At 43.3% G+C, this 24,179-nt stretch overlaps 3 protein-coding genes and 1 long non-coding RNA gene across 8 annotated transcripts; 2 read left to right on the top strand and 2 right to left on the bottom strand.

The window, feature by feature from the left end:
* Positions 1-627: 627 nt before the first annotated feature.
* LOC114794397 (uncharacterized) lies at positions 628-3,478 on the top strand. The gene is made up of 5 exons (XR_003750346.1): positions 628-903; positions 2,150-2,203; positions 2,414-2,595; positions 2,689-2,739; positions 2,825-3,478. It is a non-coding gene; the product is annotated as an uncharacterized LOC114794397 (long non-coding RNA).
* Positions 3,479-9,784: 6,306 nt separating this feature from the next.
* atf4b (activating transcription factor 4b) lies at positions 9,785-14,054 on the bottom strand. Of its 2 annotated transcripts, none has more exons than XM_028987605.1 (3): positions 13,880-14,054; positions 10,965-11,366; positions 9,785-10,882 (listed from the first exon to the last, which is right to left on the bottom strand). In XM_028987605.1, the coding sequence occupies exons 2-3, from the start codon at positions 11,260-11,262 to the stop codon at positions 10,056-10,058; spliced, it is 1,125 nt and encodes a 374-aa protein (XP_028843438.1). In that variant the 5' UTR covers positions 11,263-11,366; positions 13,880-14,054; the 3' UTR covers positions 9,785-10,055. The 2 variants fall into 2 exon arrangements, with proteins under 2 accessions (XP_028843438.1, XP_028843439.1); XM_028987606.1 differs by having other exon boundaries at positions 9,785-10,879.
* Positions 14,055-14,254: 200 nt separating this feature from the next.
* Positions 14,255-20,806, bottom strand: LOC114794803 (proteoglycan 4-like). 3 transcript variants are annotated; one of them, XM_028987600.1, is made up of 12 exons: positions 20,655-20,806; positions 19,783-19,857; positions 19,474-19,701; positions 19,108-19,158; positions 18,788-19,021; positions 18,353-18,490; positions 17,365-17,523; positions 17,091-17,159; positions 16,818-16,931; positions 16,106-16,145; positions 15,213-15,267; positions 14,255-15,118 (listed from the first exon to the last, which is right to left on the bottom strand). In XM_028987600.1, exons 1-12 carry the CDS (start codon positions 20,655-20,657, stop codon positions 14,371-14,373), a joined length of 1,914 nt encoding a protein of 637 aa, XP_028843433.1. In that variant the 5' UTR covers positions 20,658-20,806; the 3' UTR covers positions 14,255-14,370. The 3 variants fall into 3 exon arrangements, with proteins under 3 accessions (XP_028843433.1, XP_028843434.1, XP_028843435.1); XM_028987601.1 differs by having other exon boundaries at positions 16,818-16,919; XM_028987602.1 differs by having other exon boundaries at positions 18,368-18,490.
* Positions 20,807-21,556: 750 nt separating this feature from the next.
* Positions 21,557-23,905, top strand: LOC114794804 (cathepsin D-like). Of its 2 annotated transcripts, none has more exons than XM_028987604.1 (9): positions 21,557-21,688; positions 21,982-22,066; positions 22,146-22,269; positions 22,361-22,479; positions 22,574-22,773; positions 22,854-22,976; positions 23,157-23,301; positions 23,387-23,485; positions 23,578-23,905. In XM_028987604.1, the coding sequence occupies exons 1-9, from the start codon at positions 21,621-21,623 to the stop codon at positions 23,767-23,769; spliced, it is 1,155 nt and encodes a 384-aa protein (XP_028843437.1). In that variant the 5' UTR covers positions 21,557-21,620; the 3' UTR covers positions 23,770-23,905. The 2 variants fall into 2 exon arrangements, with proteins under 2 accessions (XP_028843437.1, XP_028843436.1); XM_028987603.1 differs by having other exon boundaries at positions 21,559-21,688; positions 21,973-22,066.
* Positions 23,906-24,179: the final 274 nt, after the last annotated feature.

Here is a 24,179-nt window from a genome sequence, read left to right as displayed (position 1 = left end):
ATTCAACATAAAATTTACTCCAATTACTAACCTTTACCAATTATTATTTTAGGGAATTGGTTGAACCTTTCTGCCTTCAACATGTCTATTACGTTACAACAAATCAAGCTAGTGCATGACAATAATAAATGACATGTATATTACAAAAAGCAAATAGTTGAAACTGACAAATGTATTTACAGCACCATTGCTTTAAATGCAACAGTGTCACGACTTTGGTCACAGTGCCTACTGACACAACAGCCAGTCTTGATGACTGAAGCACCTGCCAATGTGAGACACAATAAAATGCCCTCCCTCAAAATCATTCAGATCGTTGCCCCTTGCCATCTCAAGATGAATAAGATCAAATTGTTCTCCTGATGTGAACCAAACGTGAAAAATAATTTAAATGATGTGCAGGTCAAGCAGTCTGAGATTACAAAGGTTTACAACGTGATAAAAGCAGCAGTAAAGAATTTACACCACTTTTAGAACAAAACGCATTGCTTCAACATCAAACATTTTGCATTAAAGTTAAAGTTAAGCTTGCAAACAGAAATGGCAGCAGCGGGTTAAACGTACTGAACCGCTCCGCTTCCAGCTTCCGCTGCATTACATATCCCTCCGCCGAACTGGGTGAGATGAGTTAGTGCCGAGCTGTTTTTGTACAACGTTATATATTTCAGACCCTCTCTCTCTCTCTCTCCCTTATTAAAATTAAAAGTCGTTCTGAAACAATGTGTACTGTTTTAAAAGTTTGAATTAAGTTACGGTCAGCTTTTGGACAGAGCAACCTGTGCTCTGTGTAAATGTGGCACCGCGAGCCCCTCCATTTGCGCACCTTGGGCGCAACTCGCGAGTTTCTGCGTCACTAGACGATCGATCGCTGCTGAAGTGATGTGAAAATGGATCGAATGTCAGGTAAGAATTGACACTAGTTTAATCATTTGTGTTTATGTATGGAAGCTTTTATTGGACATAATGCAACTCACAGAAAACAATTCACAAATAAATGTTGATATTTCATTATCCACAAATATGTGTTTGTAGATTTGAGTTTCGTAAAAGCATATGCACAGCGTTTTGTACACGTGAAAAGCGCTTTAAACACTTGTGCATCGTTTCCTGTGCATTTGTGGATCGCGTCACATTTGTGGCTTCGCCTCTGTGCATTTGTGGATTTTTATCCACTTTGTACCGCGCGTGATCTGTAGGGGGGAAAAACAAAAATGCATGAGTATCCAAAAAGGTGCATGTTATTTGTGCAGTGTAAAATCATAACCACAAAAATACAGTTTTACACACATCAAACGCGCTTTAAACACTTGTGCATCATTTCCTGTGCATTTGTGGATCGCGTTTGTGACTCCGCCTCTGTGCATTTGTGGATTTTTGTCCAATTCGTACCACGACAAAAAGAAACCCACACGTTGGGTGAAATTACTCGCTGGAACATGCGCATGGAAACTGTAAGAATGCTGTACAGTCAACTTTCTGATGAAGATCTCGACACTCTTGTTTCCAGAACTGGTGAACTGAACTGGTTCTTCTTATGCTTATACTTATCATTCTTTAAAATGATGAGTATAAGCATATATACTTTCTTGTCTTGTGATACACCCTTTGGTCTGATGTCATTAACATTCCAACATGAAACCAATCTGGGCATACAAACTCCACCAACATGTCTAGACCCAAAAAGGTGCTGGCGAATAAATGTGTGTTTGCTTAACTTTTGCCTTATAAGAGCATGTGTGTATATTGCACTTGTGTGTGAAGCCCGATCGTATCTCTGGTCATATCTGTTTCCATAAAACATGTCATATATTACACAGGACATTGCTAATTTGAAAGCACAGCCAATGGTCAACAAATAAAAGCCAAATTAAGAGGGTTTGCCAAACTTTTTCATTTGACAAGTATTACAATAAAATGTAATTAATCTGTGTTTAGAAGTTAAATGTTAAATTCAAGTGATACAAATTATTACGTTTTCATCCAAAACTCCCTCTTTAATTTGGGATATAAAGGATCAATATCTTTAAGCAATGAAAGTACAAACCCACATAAATGCTACATAATGTTATTTAATTATTCTGCATTGATGCACTTGACACAAAGCATAAAAAACATGTGATGTTTAAGGGTCTTTATGATGTTTTAACAGAAAAGGAACAGGATACAGAGTATCAAGGTGAAAAAATGGAGGTTCATGCACAAGGTAATATTTATTTTTCCAGTTATAACCGATAGCAGTGGTGTCATTCTCTTCTTTTTTTATAAACATCGTTTTAACCTCTCACAACCAAACTTGAAACTTATTGAATAAAGTAGGACAGAGTTTATAAGTAAGGTTTCAGTTGACTCTTGGGAACAATAATCACCCGTCATTCTTTAATATATTTTGTTGACATATTGGTATATTTATCAGATGGAGGGAAATGGGAGCCAAGCGATCACTGGAAAGCTATGATATCCCAACAACTGGCCGCCAGAGTTCAGAGGAGGATCCAGACAGTGGTTACAGCACCATGACCTCCGAGAAGCCTTGCTTTCACACCAAACTCATAGACCTTTTTTTTAAGGCCTGTGCTGCACCTGAGCATGCTGCAGGTAAACAGGAGGAATGGCTTTTGTGAACAGTTAGTTGTACATTTTCAGTTTAAAATTGAAAATTTTAAACTGATTATTTGTGTTATCGTACAGCTAATCAGAAAATAAGGAAATGGGACAGTAGCAAGATTTTTCACCCAAACTGTAAGTGTGAAAATCTAATTTGGAGCAAAATAAATCTGATAGATATGTGATATTTTATTTATCCATTACCTTTTTATCTCGACAGTATCAGATGTGTGGCACGGGGCGAGGTGCCAACATGGAAACGGACGCACACGCTCGGACCCAACGTCATTTCTGAGTGTGGCTTTGGACAGCAGGAGGAAACCAAGGAACTCAGAGTAAACCTGCAGGGTTCAAACACACAACCTTGGAGGACAGAGGCCATAGTGCGATTTGTCCTTTTCTGAATTTGCCACTTAGCCTGGGTGTGGTTTATTATTAGGCTAGCATCTGTGACAGTTGTTTTGTGCCTTTACAGCTCAGTGTATAAGCGCTCTCTCTCTCATGAAACTGACAAAGAAACAAGCGATTCCTCTAGGTGGGAAAATCCTCTACACAAGCAACATTTCCCTCTAGGTACACAATCGTTGTCCTGAAAACAAAGGCCGGTTATACTATGATTTTGTACTGTTCCTGTAGTTCTGTGACGGGTCTGTCCTTGCACAGTTAAGCTTCTTCACATGCGCTCCCTTGAAATGCTGACTTGAAAGAAGTTCTTTGTATAAATGAGACCCAAGCTGAACACATACACCCTATTCTTTCATTTCATCTGTTTGAAGTGTTTACATCTGAAGAATTCCCTAATTCCTGTACTGTCCCTTTTTCAGTGCCCTTAATCCAATTTTAAATGGACACAGTAAAGGAAAGTGAAAGAGAAGTGATTGTCATTGTGATACACAGCACACGGTGACACAACAAAATGTGTCCTCTGCTTTTGACCATCACCCTTGGTGAGCAGTGGGCAGCCATGACAGGCGACGGGGAGCAGTGTGTTTGCTCAGTGGCACCATGGTGGTTCAGGATTTGAACCAGGAACCTTCTGATTATGGGGCCGCTTCCTTAACCGCCAGGCCACCACTGCCCCACTGAAGACAGCTTCGGCATTGTAACTGACACTAGCACAGACTAAAACTGGTTTCTGTTGGATTTATAGATCTCTCAACCTTTCCATTACCAAACCCCACAGGTTACCGATGTATTCTGAGATATGGGGGAGTCGGGCCTTCAAGATAGAACATTCATAAAATAGGCTGTTTGCAAGTGTGCAGGCTTATTACTACCAGTATGCTCGTTCTAGTAAACTTATTCAAGAGTTTTCAAAACCGAGTTCCCTTGAATATGGATAATGATCTCTTATGTATTGATTCTCGTTTTGTTGCATGTCTAGTCCATGACTGTGCGTTGCATACATGTCAGTAAGCACATCTAGAACTGTTAACATTGATCCTAGTGGAGGCTGCTCATATTGATGCAGTAGCAGTCCGTTTTTTTTATTTCATCGCATTAAGTGTGTTTATCGTCGAGTTTCTCTTTCTCTCGGTCTCACTATGGGAACGCCCTCACCCTGACCGATCGCGGAAGCACCAATGACGTCACGTCCGTCGCAGACGGACCAATGGCAGCTGCACCCCGGGAGCCCCGCCTCCCCCTACATCAGCTGCTGCAGTCCACCGGAACCGCCTTCTCTATCCTGCTCTTCCCCGTGAAGATCTGCGGCTGCCCCCTGCTGGAAGGTCACAGTCGAGCCGTCACGGACCAGAACGCAGGGCGCAGTCGTCTTACTCGAGGTACTGAGGTCTCCCTCTTCGCTTAGTTTATGTGGAGGCACGGTGGTCTCAACCCCGCGGTCCTCCGAATACCACCCAACGCGTCAAGGCGAGGGAAAGCGAAAGGACATATTACGACGCTAACGTGTTGTGGCGAGTGTCCCTGACCCTTTTTGAGCTCTTACCAAGTTCCTAATGGCCAACCCCTCTCCAGCCGAGTCCTGCGGGGCAAAGGACGTTGTGTCCCGCCATTGCCCCGCGGCCTGTGGGTTCATGGTCTCAGGCGAGGACCCGCACCCCATGTGCATCACGTGCACGGGGGTGAAGCACGCTCAGGCGTCGCTCGCCGACCCGGATGGCTGCGCTCACTGCCAGGCCATGCCGGTCACAACCCTGGCGAGGAGACTGCGCGTCGCCGCGGCCTCGACGCCCGCTCCACCCCGCGCTTCCACGAGCTGGGCAGACACAATGGACGTTGGGGCGTTGCATGGCCAGCCCCCCGTGGCGACCTCGGCGTCGAGAGGGACTTTTTTTCGACGGGAAAAGGCTCCCTTCTCGCCCTCCAGCATGCAGCCAGTCGCTTCCCCGCGGTGCCTGCGTGCGTTACCGAGGTGAGGCGGTCCTGGGATAAACCCTTTTCCCACCGCGTACCCGTCAAGGGCTACTCGGTCCTGCACATTGGCGGCATGGAGGAGCTGGGGCTCTCCGACCCACCCACGGTCGAGGCATCGGTGGCTCGTCACCTCCACCCGACCAGCAGGGCTTCTTTCTCCTCAGCAGGACCGTCACTCCCAGGTAAAATGGAGCGCTTCACCGCCTCCATGTACCAGAAGATTTTTAGATCTCCTGCGCTTTCCGCCAGGGCGCTTAACGTGACCTCGCTCCTGACGGCGTACCAAGCCGAACTGCTGGAGGAGCTGGGGAGGCAGCTGGCCTCTGGCAGCCCCGATCCGGCCACCTGGGAGGAGATCTGCGTGATCTCGGACCTGAACCTGCGCGAGGCGCCATTCAGAGCTGCGGCCGCTCGCTGTGGTTGAACTTATCCAGTCTCGGCGACCGGGAGAAGGTGGATTTTCTCCACGCCCCGGTGGACTGTAAGAACCTTTTTGGCCCAACGGTGGAGTCATTGCGTCAGAGGTGCGACCTCCAGAAGAAGGAAGGAGAAGCCTGTTCCGACTTCAGTTCGCCCGGCCCGCAGGCCACGGGGAGGGTAGCTGAGACCCGAGCTCAACACCGGGCCACCCGCTTCAGACGGGGGGCAAAGCCGTCATACGCGGCAATCGCTGCAAAGCACCGCCCAGTTCAGTTTCTTGGTCGAAAACGTCATGCCTCTGCGCCTCCACAAGATGGCGCTCACGCTTTAGCCAGTGTAGGGGGTGGAGCTTCACAGTAGGCGGAAACACGTCACCTCCGCAGTAGGCGGGAACTCGTGACTTCAAAATTGAACACAGTTGCGTCGCATGAGAAATATTGTTTTTGGGTTATATCCCGTATTGCATTATATTGGAATAAAAGGTTTAAACGCTATAGGATGTACTTAAAACATACATTAAGAACAATCGACTAAATTGCGTTTTTATTACTGAGAAATAAACGTGGATCTAATTAACAATGTTTTTTAATGCGTAAAATGTATAAAAATAAAAAGCTTACAGTTGCTATTAACAGTAAAGTTGGTGGTCCACTTTATTTAAGGACAAATATTTTGGCCTGGTTACATGTTCATGGAAAAGCACCTTATTTTGGACAACCCAGTGCACGGCAGTATGCAGATCTTGAACAACTGCTGGCTCCTGTGTCAAGCAAATGGAAATAAAAAAAACTTAGCTATGCTCTGATGCAGAACAGTTATTTTAACAGTGAGTCAAATGTCACTAAACCTTTAATTACACTAGTGTTTAAAGTCTTGACTCAGAAAACCCTAATTAATAAAATCCCTTAAAAGAAGGTTAGAAATCCATGTAATTCACCACTCACACCATTACATACCTTCAACTCAAAGCCATTTTGTACTGACCACTGCCCTGGAACGATCTTCACGGCAAGATTCCATTTCCCAAGACAATCAATGAGTTAACAGACATCATGATGACTGTGAAATGTTAATTGTTAATTGCACCAACCTTAAGTACAAGCCTTAGGAACACGCCCTGGACACAAATAACAAAATGTAAAAGTACAATCACATGCTCAAAGTTGGTTAAAGTGTGTCATACACAGCAATTTCAGTTTTATTTTCAGGTTGGCCTAATTCATAAACTGATTTTTAATGGTGTTAAAACCAGAATATTTTGAAAAGCCAATTAATGTGCGAAACTCATCTAAAGATAGCATAATTGATTTGATCAGATTATGAAGATGAGAAAAAGAATAAAGAGGTGATGCATCATGCTGATATAGTTTATAAGCAAGCATGTGAATGTACTGTATGTTTGAACATTCTAGATGATACTGTATGTTTGAACATTCAACATCTGGAACACTGAACGAGTTCCTGAAAACTCTGGAACAAACCAAACATGCTTATACAAAAGTGACCTCAAAAGTGAAACATATTGTTGGCCACCAAATCCTGCCTTTGTGTATAATGGGTCAAGAAAGAGGATTTCTTTTTTACGTGGCTTCAGTACCTAAAAGACAGTTACTCAGGACTTCAAACTTGCAAACAATGTCATTGCAATGATAATAAACAATACAGTAAAAGATTTCTGAAAATGTGTCATCAAAATATGAATAGATCACAGACACAGCAAAATTCTAAAATTAGTATGTGGCAAAAAAAAAGACTTACACACAACTGGAAATGGCCAGGTGTCCAGAGAGGGAGAACTATGATGTCCAGCCACTGAGCATCAAACAGAATCTTATTCCGTACATAAACTCACTTGTTTTTTAAAGGATAGTACACTTACAGGAAAGGACTGCAATGGATCACAGCCATAGGGTGCAAGCCAAGTTCGGGTGACAAAGATTTTCCATGTAAATGCTTATCCCCTAGACAATGTGAAATAGGACATTTAAAACAACCACTCTAAAATAAAGCTTAAAAATCTTCACATACAACATATACATATTACCTTTGACTGAACAATTGCCCAACCTGAAAAAAAAAAAAAATTTAAAATGAATGTACACTTTATTAATATATTTTTACAGACCAAATAAAAAATACTTAAACACCGTGTCCAAAAAACAGGCCGTGTGAGGCATCCAGTAGATGTTTCAAAAATCAGCTCATCTTTGGGTCTGCTGATGTCCAGAACATGGTTGGGCTAAAAAAAATAGATACGTATCATACACTGTGGATGATAAAAGCAAATAAGCACTAAAAGTGCTACTTTGTGACATGTGAAAACTCAAACTTTAACACACAAGCTGTCGTTGACCAGGGTCAGGAGGGTCAAAATGTTCTCAGGTGGTCCACACTGGTCAGGAAGAGTTGCATCTGTTGACCTACTATTGCCTTTCTTGTTGTTAGCTGGTTCCAGAGGTTCTATAGGGATTTCCGCAGGTTTTATACAAAACACTACTTGAAATGCTCAGTAAAGAATGCACCCGCAAGAAAAACAAGCACTGTTTACAGAAGAAGGCAATGCATTTAAAACAGCAGGTAAGGACATCTGTCACGAGCCCTGACCCTCCTGCTGGTGGGCGGCCGTGGCCGGCGGAGATTTTCCAGCTTCTGTGGGACGAGCCCTGGCAGCCTCCGCCGCGCAGATGCACCACCCCTTCTCCAGGTCAGCTCAACCTGTGGGTCCGGCCATGTGAGAGGATGAATTTGGACGCGGCCGGTCTCCCTGCCAGGGAGGGCTCCGTCCACGCGCACACTGTGTGGTAGCAAGTGGCGCGTTTTCGAACGTTGGTGCGAGCAGAGACGGGTTGTGTTATGTTTCCTGCAGGACATGTTGGACAAGGGCAGGGCATTTTCCACTGGTAAAGTGTATCTGGCTGCTATATCAGCGTGCCACGTGGAGTTTGACCGCGCGTCTGTTGGCAAGCACCCTCTCGCACCCTGCTATATGAAAGGGGCCCGCCATGTAGGGTGCTAGTAGCCTAGTGGGTGACACAGTCGCCTATGAACCAGAAGACCCAGGTTCAAATCCCACTTACTACCATTGTGTCCCTGAACAAGACACTTAACCCCGAGTGTCTCCAGGGTGACTGTCCCTGTAACTACTGATTGCAAGTCGCTCTGGAAAAGGGCGTCTGTAACATTTACATTTAGGGCATTTATCAGACGCCCTTATCCAGAGCGACTTACAATCAGTAGTTACAGGGACAGTCCCCCCTGGAGCAACTTAGGGTTAAGTGTCTTGCTCAGGGACACAATGGTAGTTAGTGGGATTCGAACCCGGGTCTTCTGGTTCATAGGCGAGTGTGTTATCCACTAGGCTCCTACCACCCTCTGTAAAATTATGTAAATGTGTCAGCTTTTAGTCCCATTGTGGGATTTGCCCCTGGTCCTGCAGATGTTCTCAGAGCCTCCCTTTGAACCACTGGAACAGGTGAGTGTGAAACTCCTGTCCCTTAAGACAGCCTTGCTTCTCGCACTGTCCTCAGCTAAGCGAGTGAGATTCATGCATTCCTGCATGAACTCCGGCCTGGGAGATGCTGGGGTTGTGCTGTTACCTAACCCTGCATTTGTTCCCAAGGTTGTTAACTCTGCTTATAATTGTAGCGCTGTGGGGCTGAGCACTTTTCACCCCCCTCCATTTGCTTCAGGAGAAGATCGGAGGCTGCATTGTTTGTGTCCAGTACGTGCTTTGCGGATTTACACGGACAGAACCAGAATTTTCAGGAGGAGTGACCAGCTGTTTGTGTCCTGGGCTCCTCCATGCAGAGGTATGCTGACTCCAAGCCGATGCTTTGTGAGGCTAAGGGGTTTTTCCAGTGGTGGCCTAGCGGGCTAGGAAGCGGCCCCATAATTAGAAGGTTGCTGATTCAAGGTGCCACTGAGCAAAGCACCGTCCCCACACGCTGCTCCCCGGGCACCTTTCATGGCTGCCCACTGCTCACCAAGGATGATGGTTAAAAGCAGAGGACACATTTTGTTGTCAGCACCGTTCATAATTGTCTACTTCAATGTTAACGGGTCGTTGCACAATCTATGTACTTTAGCAGAATCCAGAGCCACTACCAATGATCTCAGCGTCTTGTTCTCCTTCAACATAAATATTTTTGCTTGCATTATAGCTTGCTTTTATTAGACTTATTACTTTAACTTTTCAGCCCAAACCGTGTTGTACTGGCATAACTATGCATGTGACAAAATCTTGAGGCTTGAGAATTCTCCTGCTTACAACATGAAGCCATTACCAAACATCAAGCTAATCTATAGACAGCCCAAATTATTGAATCATTGCTGCTTAACCATAAGTGTGTTATGGTATTTTTGCAATAGAAATAAAAGAAAAAAAAAAACTTAAGACAATGTTTATTAGCAGAACACAAAAGACAACACTGTTTTAATTTAAGTGTGATTATGTGAATATGCCTTAAGTCCAATAGTTCAATAATAGGCACAATCCAACAATGATACAAAGAAACTAGATCTACACCATGCACTTTAATTATGGCTAAATACATATATAAAAAGTAATATATATAATGTAAATATATGAATCAAGACCAATTTGACTAGTCTTCCTTACGAACACACTTCAGCTCCAACACCACCATTTCTCAACACTATCCTGAAACACTCTCCACCTTCCTGCGCACAGCCTGACGCACCTCGTCCATCAGATCCTTCAGGTACTGGATCTCTTTAGTGATGGATCCTGCCTTCTCAATCAACTGTCTGTTTCTCTGCTCCAACTGGGTACACTCTGTCTGCAAGGCTTCCTGCTCCGCCCGCTTCTTCTGCCTGTAGCGCGTGGCGGCGGTTTTGTTCTGCTCCATCTTCCTCTGTTTCTTCTCCACCCTCGTCTTCACTTTGCCAGGCTTGGCTGGTAGCTCTGGGGCTGGTCTGGAGTCGGGGACAGGGGACGGACCAGGTCTGGTCCTGGATGCAGGAGAACCCGAGTCACTGGAACGATCACTATCTGAAAAGTCTGGTACAGGTGTAGCAGCCACTGTCCTGGCACTCACGCCTTCCTCCTGTTTTGGAGCCAGGACAAGGACAATTCGGGTGGGGGAGAGGGACAACACTATTCTGGGCACCTGCGGAACCTCAACGATTGACACCTTCTCTGAGACGTCCACCTCACTACAAAGGTCAAATGTGCAAGCAGGAGATGGCGGGGGCAAGATAGAAGGGGATGGGACTGGGGAAGGAGGCTCAGACTTGATCTCCAACTCTGTTTGGACATCTGGAACTTGGGCTGGAGCATCAGCGAGGAGAACGACCTCACTTTCGGGGCTGGGTAAGGTTTCAAGAGACTCCAGGGAAGCCACAAGGTCCTCAGGGGAGCTAGGAGGATCTTCAGGTTCACACGAACCTAGGAACGAGTCCAGGTCCAAGTCGCTCAAATCCATCCTCTCTGCCATCCACTCCATGCCAGAAAAGGCATCTTCTGAAAGGGAACAACAACATGGTAAAGCTGCAGGTTTACAACACTGCAAAAACACAGTTGAAATTATGAGCGTCAACCTCACCTTTAACACTACTTGCTCCCACATGACTGTTGGTAAGTTCATCTGCAGCTAACCAAGGCAGGGGGAGCAAGGCATCCCTTTCCTTGTCACACAGCTGTGGATTGCCAGGAGAGGAAGGAGGGGAGAGAGAAGAAAGTGGAGAGGTGGAAACACATGCGAGGGGCGGTGACACCCCTTCGGCAGGGAGAACCATCTCGTCTTGGTCCAGCAGGGACCCCATTGGGTCAACCGTCAGATACGAAGGGCCCCAAAGCTGGGCCATATCTTCTAGGGTAAACTGTGAGGTCATCTGGGACATGGCTGTCGATCACGCGGGGTATCAGGGGCTCTTTGAGCTGGTGGAGTTTGAACGAGTCGACTGCGCTGTTCACTACAGCAGTGTTGGAGGATGTCACAAAGGACCTGAGAAGACAAATAGGCGCGGTTACATTCCAACTGCAGAAACCACAGTATGTAGCATGTATCAGGTGAAGCGGTCAATTGAACAGGAAACAATGATTAAGATAGTCTCAGGATGGCGTGAATGCATGTAAATGCATCCAATTCCACCCCACAGCCTGTTCATATAACTTGGAAAAACAATCCTGAAATATTACCTCTGTTTGCACACATATAATCCTAACTACAGTGAATAAAGACACTGAGACAGCAACATTCACTAAGGCATTTGTATTTATTACAGTTTGAGAAGAAACTAAAATATAAACGTTTTACAAACATAGGGCTTAGAAATCTCTGGACAGAAAAAATATTAAGTAGATAAAGTAAAATGCTAAATGCTAACAGTAAAAAAAATAAAACCACAATTCAAAAGAATATTAACAAAAAAAACATCTAGAATCCCTGATGGGTGCCAATTTATCTGTGGTCCTCCTCCTTCACGGTCATCAAACCTCACAAAATCGAGAGCAGGGTAATGGCCTTCCTTCATCAGAGGTCCACAGGGTGCAAGTAGTTTCACCTTTGGATTTATAAAATCCAACGAGAATTAGCAGACCGATGAAAGCACGCAGTTCATAAACTTCCAAGGCCATTGGCGCGTGTCACCATACCGCCACATGCCTTCTTTGTTAGTCATGTCAATGACGGTTTTCTCAATGTTTGGTGAGATAAAATATCTGATGCTTGAGATCGAGCATATCTTGTTGGGCCTTGAGTCCTTGGTACTTGTTTTTCTGCACTACTCATGCATTTACTCCCGCACATATATGGTGGTGACCCAAATTTTTGATTTTTTTTTGAAAGGAAGGATTCCAATTCAGTTCCTTCTAGGTCTGAGGAGTCCACTGGGAGTTGCCGATCGGGATCTTCAACGGCACCTTCATCTTCTGTTCTCAACTCCTTCTCACTGCTTTCTGTCTCGCTCACAGACACTTCGCTTTAAGAATGGAGTGCCATGTTCAACCAGAGCAAAAAAAAAAGAAAATGCAGACTAGTGACAATCTTTCTTTTGATCATACACTGCAATGAAAACTGAGTTTGGGATTTGGATCATCTGAAGGAGCACAGATGGTTGATTAACATTAACTATTTTATTAAGAATGCACTGTGTGAAATGAGCTGAAACAAAGCAGGTGAAGCGTACTCCTAAAATATAATTTGATAATGAAATTATAATGAAATGATTTTAACAGCGTTGATTAGATAATTATTTTGCAATAAACTATGCTCTACTCTTGACAGGTGAGCATGACATTTGAGGTCAGACTCAGTCAAATTAGTCATATCTCGTTTCATCCTGACCCTAAGCATAAAATTTATTTGATAGATTTAACCAAAATGTGATACAGGTTTATTATTTTTCAGTTCAACAAAAATGTTCACAGTGTGTGCTGTAGTTTTGAAACCAATAATATTTATTTTTTGCTGACCAGGAAATAAAAGCCTTGACAAATAAATCAAATGAAACTGGTACCACCTTTAAGAAGCAGTTGAAAACCCACTTTTTCAAAAAGTATTTCAGACTAGTCTAACACTAACACACGCACTGCACTTTTTTTTTCTCGTCTAGCACTTTATTTCCGAGTATGTTCTTTTTCTGACAAATTAGGCCTTATTGGGGCTCTTAGTTTTGTAAACTCAATCTATAGACACCAGATGAGAATTGCTGGAGTCTTCCTCTTGTAAGTCGCTTTGGATAAAAGAGTCTGTTAAGTAAATGTCCATTAAACTGTGTCACGTAAATTACGCAGAGCCCTAGTCAGAATAGTTATAATGATCAGACTTAGATGATACTAGAGGATTGAACCTCTAAAACCAAAACGTGGACTAACAACGTTCCACCAGGCGGCGTCCTGGAGCCAGTTCATGAACTGCGGCCATAAAAAAAAAAAAAAAAAAAGTAGTTCCGACACTTCCTAAAATGTTCAGGGACCGACCGGAAACCACGCCCCCGAGACAGGCGTCGGGACAAGAGTCTTGTTTCCGGCATTATCCGACGTGACGGGAAACGTTAACATTCTGGCTGCCCCTTACCGCAACTGTTTAACGGGAAAATGTATTTAAAACATCTCCCCCCCGTACTAACAACGCATATGAACGACATCTCGGCGACACGGTGGCTGTTGAGAAGCGCAGTCATTTCCGCCATTTTGCCCCGGGAATCAGGAGCATCGTTTGTTGGGTCGAGTACGCCATTTTGGAAGGACAAAAGCGATGTCAAATAGTTTTTTTTTTTTTTTTTTACCAAAAATATTTATGTATTAATCTGATCATAGGCCCCTATACAAAAATTATCCTGGCGCAACTGATTAATAACCGCAAATCGATCCATGAAGCTTAAGCTCGGGTTGGTGTCGTGAACAAGCAGATGGTATGAAAACAGTACAAAAGAAGGTCATGTTTTAAGATGGCAATAAACATTTTAGACCTCGAATTATTTCCATAACCGTCGTTGTCTTGGTTAATATACTTACGCCATTTTTGCGGGTAAAATACTGGTAACCAGTGCACTGGTTGATGCACCGAGCTGTCTGTTGCGAGGCAGGTGGCTGCAAACCGTTACGCGGCCATTACGCCAACGGAGCGGGACGCTCAGCCGTCAGAAACAGAGGCAACGCCGGGGAAGGATCGGGAAATGGCGGAGAAGCGCGCGGTCGGAGTGTTTATAGACCGCACCACCGGTTCCGCCACCGCGTGTCCCTCCGCTCAATTGTAGTTCGGCTCTAGTCCGCGGCACTTTTACTGCTACTTAGTAAAAATCTATGAATTGTGCTCGAATTTCATATTTGTCTGGCCAAACATTTAAGTAACATTACGTCTATATGTATGACGTCAAAAGGTAGCCCTCGTAAGGAATAGACTTTATTAACACACATTGACAACATACAGCCATATACTAATTCCACTATAATAATCAGATTTTTCATGTGTATATTAATATAGCGTTTTTATATTGTCCTCAGAATCAGACGCTAGAGGCAGCCAATGAGAAGGTGGTCCATGCACGATTGACGTCATCCAGTCCGTCCTGTAGCTGCTCAGCAACAGCACGGATGTTGTTGGCAAATCTCGTCTCTGATCCTTTCTTCAGCTTTGCTGAGTCATCGTCAGTAAAATAGAGTTCCATCCCGCCAGTGAAATCCCTCAGGACTCCATCAGAACGTCCGATCCCCTGCCTGGCAGATGTTCCTCCGCCGAGACGGCAGACAGCATCTGCGACCCGGGTCATCCACACTGCTTCAGCACTGGCTCCCCTATAGCGTGAATAATCATGCCTCCTCAGCGCCTCCATTCCTGTTTGCACAAAGACCAGGCTTCGCTCTAATTCCAAGACATCTGCCTTGTAGCCCTGGACTATCCTCTCTACTCGTCTGCGCTCCACACTGGTGCTCCTTTTGTTGGTGATGGCAGCTCCTGCGCCCATCCCTCCCCCAGCTAATGCCATGCCAGATCCCACTGCCGTCACAGCCAAGGAGGCACCCATGGTAACAGGCGCCAAGACGATGCCGACAACCGCTGCTACTCCTCCCACTGCCCCCGTGGTGCCACCCGTAATGCCCATGACCCTGTTCCTCTTCGAGATCTTGTCTAGGTTGTCTGCAATGTTGTGGAGCTCAGCGATTTGGGAACGCAGGCTCTCGCCACGCTTTAGCAGCAGAGCGCTGAAGAAGTCCAGGCCCATGCGAACCTGATGGGCTTTCTGGTTAAACCGTCTGAAAGACAAGCACACATCAGCAACTTGCGAAATGAGTGCAATAATTTCATAAAAACAATAATATTAAGTTTCTTTTTTTTTTTTTTTTTTACCTGGTCTCCTCCTCTGGACCGAGAGAACAATGTGATGGAGGTGGGAATTCAAGCGCTGCAACCATGGACAAACATTACACTCTACACTACCAGCAAAAGATTGGACATACCAAGAAAGTGTTTAGCATGAACCTTCAGGACCAGTGTTGCCAGATGTGCCATAATTTTACCCTCTGTACGATCAATAATTCCAAAAATTCCATAATGTAGGATAATTTTATGAAAGTTATAAAGTTATTTTATTAGCATGACAGGGTACAGACATACTTGTGCACAGACATACTTGTTTATACTGTGGGTGGTAGTAGCCTAGTGGGTAAAACACTCGCCTATGAACCAGAAGACCCAGGTTCAAATCCCACGGTGTCCCTGAGCAAGACACTTAACCCTAAATTGCTCTGCCTGTAACTACTGATTGTAAGCCGCTCTGGATAAGGGCGTCTGGTAAATGCTGTAAATGTAAATGTATTGTATCCATGCATGATGCAATGCAACACATGCTGATGCACATGGCGGATTTTCATGGTGGAGTTGCAGTTACGGAAGACGTAAGCATACGCAACACCGCCATCAGACTTACAGAAATGAATGGGTACAATTTACAGGGTGGTTAAAGCCTGTAGCTAGCACTAGCAGTAAAGCAGAGTGGGGAGTCCAACTTTTTGCCTTGTTTGCATTTATTGCATAACCTCACATTTACATTTACATTTACGTTTACATTTACGGCATTTGGCAGACGCCCTCACATGTTTCATAGTTCTGTGTCTTCAGTTTTTTTTCTGTTATGTAAAAAAAAAAACTGTAACTGTAGTACCATACAGTTAAAATATTGTAATATGTGGAGACACACACTAATGTTCTTTTAGTAGACCTTACAACTCAACGATACTCACAATCCCTCGTCTTCCACCATGTTGCCAGTTGTTCAAAGTCCTGCATAGGTAAAGTAAAGCAAAGCACTATTACAGTATAAAGAGTTTTCTATTTGAGTGCCTGTGACTCCCATTCGTACGATAATAAAGAAATAGGGTGACAGAACCACACACCCTCTCTTGCATTGTGCTCCACATTGTTGTTCGGAGTTCAGTGTAAAAATCCTCTGCTAATTTCCCCTTTGGGGCAGCGGTGGCCTAGCGGGTAGGGAAGCAGCCCCGTAATCAGAAGGTTGCAGGTTCGAATCCCAAACCGCCGAGGAGCCACTGAGCAAAGCACCGTCCCCACACACTTCTCCCCGGGCGCCTGTCATGGCTGCCCACTGCTCACCAAGGGTGATGGTTAAAAGCAGAGGACACATTTTGTTGTGTGCTGTGTGTCACAATGACAATCACTTCACTTTCATTTCAAAATTGTTTACATCGGGACCTTGTGAGGCATAATAGTAACAGCTGTTTATCCAGCGGTAGACAGTAATAAAGTAATCTCTACATTACAAAAGTCTTCCATTTCTTTCTTTAACTCTACATTTCAAAGTACAATAGAAATAATCCCTTTGAACATGTGAACGGTTGCTGTTATAATAAATGAGCTCCAGCGAATCACACAGAGCCTCTTTTCGGCTCAAAATGCACAAATCAGGAAGAGGGTCATGAGGGGAGAGCAAATGACCTCGGAACTCTGATGATTTGGCGCGCTGTGGGCCGTTTGCTGAGACGGTTCTGACTGTGAAATGGGAAGCGTTCCACGATGCACTTTGTAGTAAGGCTGTTTCTGTGGACAGACCTGACAAAGAGGAAAATTAATCTCGATCATTTGCAGGATTTGTAATAAACATTGGAGTCTGTTTTCCTTTATGATCAAATGCAAATTTAATATAATGCAATATAATATAATTTCAAATAATAAAATGTGAAAGCTACTATGTCTGAATGTCTGTTTTACCTGCTGGGGAACTGTGACATCAGCCAGAGGCTCCAGATAAGGGGATGGCTGGTTGTATTGTGAGGAAGACTAGTAAATGACAGAAGGTGGTACTTCTTGAAAACGTTAACTGAGATATTATTAAAAAAAAGAATGACCATATAAATAATCACATGATTAAAAAGTGCAGTGGCTGTCTACGCAATGTTTAAATATTATACTGTACAAAGCACTGAACAGATTACTCGCTGGTCTACAATCTGTTTTGCTGAAATTCTCTAGATGTCTGACTTACCTGGTGGGCTTTCTTATCAGGCAAAATATCCAAATATGCTGGGGGCTGTTCATGGGCTGAAGTATCCCGGTAAATGGCTGGAGCAGTGGAAAGGGGTGGGCGTGGTAAGAAAGGTGGTCTTCGCGGTGGGGGACTTCGGCCTCTACTGGCAATGCCCGACTGGTGGAAAATACTTTGTGGATTATTTAAATGAAAAAGACTTCAACCTGAGATCAACAGTTAATGAGCCATGTCAGTTGGAAAACATTTTTTGTTGTGGCCTAGAAATAAATTACAGAATTTGCATGAAAATAAATTAGATATCTGTAATAAAGTGAAGTGATTGTCACATGTGATACACAGCAGCACAGCACACGGTGCACACAGTGATATTTGTCCTCTGCATTTAACCCATCACCCTGAGTGAGCAGTGGGCAGCCATGACAGGTGCCCGTGGAGGAGTGTGTGGGGACGGTGCTTTGCTCAGTGGCACCTCAGTGGTACCTTGGCCTTCTGATTATGGGGCCACTTCCTTAACCGCTCGGCCACCACTGCCCCATGGGAATAGTATGTGTGTGATCCTGGTTTGTGAGGTTTATGAAAAAGTTTACAATATACAGCATGATGTCACCAAGAAGATCCTGCGATAGGGAACAGGATTTAGAATTTTTTTTAATAGAGGAAAATAAGGTTGCAAATTGAGAAACGGTATTTGAATTTACATTTGTGACACCGAGCACACACATTTATCCAGCAGAACTCACAATTACAGGGACAATTCCCCTGGAGCCACTCAGGGTTAATTGTCATGCTCAGGGACACAACAATAGTAGGTGGCTTTTGACTTTGTGGTCTTCTGGTTCATAGACGAGTGTGTTACCCACTAGGCTATGGCTTGAAGTGCGTTTTAACATGACTGATTTTCAAAGAGTACTGTGCACTTTTAAAACAGCTAACTGCCTTTTTGCCATTGGCTGTTTATTATGTCCTAGCTTTCCAAGGTTCCTACCTTGTGGTCTGTCACGTGGGATGTTGTAGGCAATGCCGGAGGCTCTAGCTCATATACGTGTGAAAGGGCGTGTGCTGGCGGGCGCGGAGGTGGCAGAGCTGGGCGTGCTGGCAGGTTTCCATCATCTTGTGACAGGGCCTTTAACACAGTTGAAAAAAAAAATACAAATGAAGCAAGTCCTGAACTTCTGCAGAGATGTTTTTTTCAGAAAGATGGTTAATCTGCCACTGCCAGGAAATCATCCCCATTCCTAAACCATTACCTGTTCCTTCTTTGTGTGGGAGTAAGTGTCCATTTGCTCACAAGAGCATTGACAATATGCCATGCTGGTTTACGTTCAGCATTCAGTGGGGAATTCACTACACGAACTCACTATATTTTTTGTAATTGAACTTGCTTACATTTACAGTCACAATATAAAACGTCATTTCATACCTTTGATTTAATCGTTGTCTTAGTGTTGTGAGACATCCAAGAATTTAATCTTGGTTGCTGAGACGTCAGTTCAAAATCTGATTTGTGAAAGCTTGGTGATGGACTTCTGTTGTATATTCCTCTATGAACTAAACCAGGGCTCAAATAAGCAGCACCATGGGTTATAGGTGATTGATGGCCCTGGGAAATAGGAAGAGGCGTCTCATAGACATGTTGATTTCTATCCTCAGGATCCTGAAATGGGAATGACATTGATGTTTAATACACCCTTTAGCCATTTCTACCAAACATCCAGAAGTAGTGCAACCAAATGAAATGACCTGTAACTGAGGTGTTAGTGACCTGGATAATGCTGGAGATCGTGGCGGGACCTGTTGAGCAGAACAATGAGGAATATTGAGTGACAAACATGGATCAGCCACATAGTGTTGAGTTCATTTTTTTTTGTCACAAAAATTCTGCCGAGTCAACACCTCAAACTTGTCAGCATGTTCCTCAAACCATTCTTGAATGATTTTGTGCAACAGGGAATTTCCAACTGAAAGAGGGCAATTCTATTAGGAAAAACCTTGCCTCCATCCTGGAGGTATGTCTGCACAGCTCACATTCCCATTGTGGGTGGTCACTGGTCAACAACAAGCAAAGTGTTGAGCTTACCAGTGAACTTCTGAACTTCTATTAATTACCTTGGGACTGATGGGCCTCTGGGGCTTTTCCATGGTTCCAGGGAGGGGGCTCAGACTGGCTTTGCTCTTGTATTTGGGTTGGATGAGAGGACGAGGTGGAATGGGATTGGTTTTCTGTGAATCAGCATCAGCATCGTCTACTTTTGCCCAATCAATGGCTCTGGAATAATTAGCAGGACTTTGGTAAGTAGCAGGTGACCTGGGTAATGATGGTGATTTGGGTACTGGCTGTGGAGCAATGAAGATATAAAGTGAATAACAGTGTTGTATCCAGTTCCAATTCCAATTCTACATTGTTCATGTGGTTACCATGTGGATTGTGTCACAACTGCCACTGGTTCCCAAAGTAGGATGAGGAGGTCGAGGAGGTTTAGCTGGAGTCTTCTGGAGTAAAAATGTGATTGTTGAGTCTTATATTTCAGATTAAGCCCTTAAAACCTTAGGAATCAGATTCCAAAACTGATTTTTTTTTTTACAAATATTTTCTTATTCACTTAACAATAGCCCATTTGTATTTGTATACATTATTTTGATGTTTATTGTCTTGGCTATTTGTAAGCATTCAGAAGAAGAGTTTGGGTGGTAGAAGCCTAGTGGGTAACGCATTGACTATGAACCAGAATACTTAAGTTCAAACCCCACTTACTACTTATAATGTGTCCCTGAGCAAGACACTTAACCCTAAATTGCTATAGGGGGACTGTCCCTTTAGCTACTGATTGTAAGTCGCTTTGATTAAGGGGTCTTATAAATGTAAATTCAAAATGTAAATGTAAATTCGATTTTTTTACACTGCAATTTGAACATTTGACAATAAAACTTTAAACTTCTGTCTGTGATTCTATTAATAAATGCACCTAATTTTAACATTCAGTTATGTTTAGAATAATCAGTACATTCAACCTGTTCTGTTCCTCTTTGCCATTCAATTATGCTATTTATTTAAAACAGAAACTCCATAGGAGGTCATGCATTACTCTGTTTTCCATCATAGTTCCATAATAAATTAGGTTAAAAAAATTAAAGGTGAGACATTTTGTAAATAGATGTTTGAAATATGCAAATATTTGATAGGGTTCACATTTCCATAACTAATAATTTAAACAACCAAGACTTATTGTCTCACTGTTTTATCAACACACAGTGAGGTCAGTTATAGAATCATGATCGATAAATCTTACCATTTTTTTTGGTTTGTCTTGGTTTTTAAATCCCTTATGTCTGATGAAATATCTTATGTCTTGAAAGATTCTTTCCTTGCATGTGTGGCTGTCATTACAGGTGTAGTTGTCCTGTCTAAGAGTTTCACATCTTGTCACACAGGTTCAGTCTGTAGGTGGACAAAGACTGTGCTCCGCCTGAAAGACTGAGATTAGGTAAAGATGTCTCTCACATTCCTTCAAGGTGCTGACGTAAGAACTGGATGCATTTTTTTCCCATGCATGTAAGCTAGCATCTATCCCTTAATGGAAAAATTACGAATCAATGGAATCCATACAGTATATCCGGTCACATTACCAAAGGAGCATGTGGGAAATAATTAAATGTGAAGAATAATTGAGAGTTACATAACCAAAAGTATCAGGTGGCAAGAATAGTTCATCCTGTAACTAATGGTGAGAGTTAATGGTGCTCTTTGGTGCTTGTTCAGAGCCTTTGTTCACGTAGTGTTAGAGGTTTGGTAAGAACTTGCCTTGAACCACAATGCAATGACAACAAGACAATTGTCAACTTACACTGTAAAAACCTTCTTGAACTTCCAGTCTCCAGACTTGTTGTTAGGCCCAATTTTCGTGTTAGGCAGTTAGGAAAAACATAAGGGAAATCGACATATGACATTTGTTCATTTAACAGTCAAATCAAATGACTCAATTATTTCATGCAAAGACTTTGTAAAAACCCCTGCAGGAATCTAATAACCTCTCCTGCATAATTCATGCAAATACAATTTTTTTTTTCTAGCATTGAGCCAGTCAGAAAAGAGTATATGCCAGGCTTCAGCAAATACAGTGGCATTAGTCAAATGAAGAAATGATCGTCAAAGATATAAATACACACTTGGGAGGCTGGATTAGATACATCTGGAGTCGGTCTCCAGTAGCTGAAGAAGCCTTCTCTACTCGACTTTTGATAAAAGAAGAGGAATCATGAATCAACACGCAATATTATTCATCGCATTGTGTTTGGTCCAAGCTCAAAGTACACCCCTTCTCAGGTAAAATTCGATTTTTCTCTTAAATTTGGAGTTCTAGTTAAACGCCCAAAAATTGATTATTGTGTTGTTAGCATGATATGTCTGTAGGGTCACGTATTTGTAGGATGCATAGACCGGATTGTTGATTTTTAAGCTGCAATACATCCGGCTCTGAGAGATTTGTTAATATTAACAGCTGCTGTGTAGTTCTTAATATTATCAGTTAAATCAGTCGATTTCTTTTAATGGTGACGCAAATAAATGGTACTCATTGTGAAAAGTAAAATATTTGCATATCATCTCAGAACTCAGAGGCTGCCAGAAGAACAAGTGAAGTTGGGCAGTGGCGATAACCCAGAACCCACTCCCTTCACAGTGCAGCTGAAAAATGTGAAAAATGTAAGTAGTAATGCCATTAGAAAGTAAATAGATCATTGGCCACAGTTCAGTAATATTCAGTGTCATATTCATGGTCCAGGCCGAGTACTTTGGTGTGATTAGCATTGGCACTCCTCCGCAAGAGTTCAGAGTGCAGTTCAACACAGGAACTGCAGACACGCGGATACAGTCCATCATGTGCCTTAATGTTTTCCCTGGATGCCGTGAGTTTTAAACTGAAATATATGTATTTTAATGTCCTCTGCATCACAGTAAGATCATTGCTGTATGGTCAAATGTTGTTTTCTCAAACAGAGAACCATCGCAGCTATTCATCATGGCTGTCAAAGACTTACACTAAGAATGGGACACCTTTCTCTATAGACCTTGTGTTCATTGAAGAGAAGGGATTCATCAGCCAGGATGTGTTAAATGTGGGTGATTTTAGACTCTTATAGTATGCTGCATGTTTCTGCACCTTCTGTACATAACCTTTACTGACACTTACTGACCTCTATCCATTTCCAGGTTGCTGGAATAAGCATACCTGACCAGTTGTTTGTAGAGGTTGTGAAAAAGCAGGGTCCCATCTATGATCTGGTTGGTTTTGATGGGGTACTTGGCCTGGCCTACCCCGAGAAGTCTTTATCTTCAGTCACCTCAGTGTTTGACAACATCATGGCCAGCAAACAGCTTCCCAGTAACATATTCTCCTTCTTTTTGAATGGGTCAGTTCAGATCTTCATGGAATTGACCATGTTTGGTTGTACACACTGACCTACAATTATATTATTTCATTTGGAAACAGGAACCGCCTCAGCCCATTGGGGGGTGAGCTGATGCTTGGAGGTACAAATCCGGACTACTATGATGGGGATCTGCACTATGTTAGCGTCACCAAGAAGGGCTACTGGCAAATTCTGGTAGACAGGTGAATAACATATCAATATGAAGTTGCACATGTTTTCAAGCCTGGCTATGCATTGCCAAGGGTCTTAAAGTTCTAGGGTTGGCATCCAACTTTGTTTGGTGTTGCCAAGTTATCTTCACTTATGCAGAAGGAGTACGTTGATTTATCAGCATGACTAAAACCCAAAATCTGCTTTAATAGGATTCAGACAGATGACGGTTACACTATGTGCTCAGAGGGCTGCCAGGCAGCTGTGCTCACAGGAACAGCGACCATAAACGGACCATCAAAAGACATTGCTGCTATACACCGAATTATTGGAGCATTTCCATTGGATGGGCAGAAGGCAAGAGAAATTAAAAAAATTTCATAGTACTTTATATGTATAACAGACACATGATCAAGTTTAGCATTTTTTCCCTTTCTCATAGCATTCTGTTGACTGCCGTTCTGTCCCCCGTTTGCCTGAAATCACCTTCTATCTGGGAGGGAAAGAATTCACTCTGGCTGGGAAAGACTACATATTAATGGTACTTATGCTGGCTAACTGACACAGACTGGGAGCTTTGACACTCTCTCCACTGTCTCTAACTGCCATTGTTCCTGCTCCATCCGTCTGCAGGAGAGAATGGAAAAAGGCCTGGTGTGTCTGTCCACCTTCATGGCTTTGGATGTGACTCCTGGGTACTCTGAGTGGGCTCTGGGAGTACCGTTCATCCGCCGCTTCTATACTGTGTTTGACCGGGATAATGACCGGGTGGGATTCGCTCCTGTGAAGAAACCAGTGAAACCACCAAAGCCTGGTGCCCTCTAATCGATGTGCAGACGAAATGGGAGTTGCTTTCTCTGGGAAAACCAAACACGATCATAATGATAGATTTGTTCATGATGTTCCCCGAGCTTCAGTGTAAATTGTAAGAAACATACAAATAAACTGAATTCGAAATTAACTTTGTTTGATCTTCCTGTTCATTGACTCCAAAGTTTATTATTAAAAACTACAACAGGATGCGTTTTGCCATCTTAAGCAGCTAAAGTAGGCCCGTCCAAGATAAGTCACGTCAACAGGATAGTCTGCAGTTATCAGAAAAACTGGTCATATTGCTGAGCAAAAGATTGACATTTGAATCAGAGAATCAGAAGGACAATTAGTACAGAGTCTCTTACAATCCACGTAAAGAGCCCTTCAAGCAATGCTGTGTGAATCGTCAACAGTACTGCAGA

The sequence above is a fragment of the Denticeps clupeoides genome, chromosome 7, assembly GCF_900700375.1.
Source record: "Denticeps clupeoides chromosome 7, fDenClu1.1, whole genome shotgun sequence".
NCBI classification, from domain to species: domain Eukaryota; kingdom Metazoa; phylum Chordata; class Actinopteri; order Clupeiformes; family Denticipitidae; genus Denticeps; species Denticeps clupeoides.
Note: the sequence above shows the minus strand (reverse complement) of the source record. Positions and strands in the feature narration are given on the sequence as shown.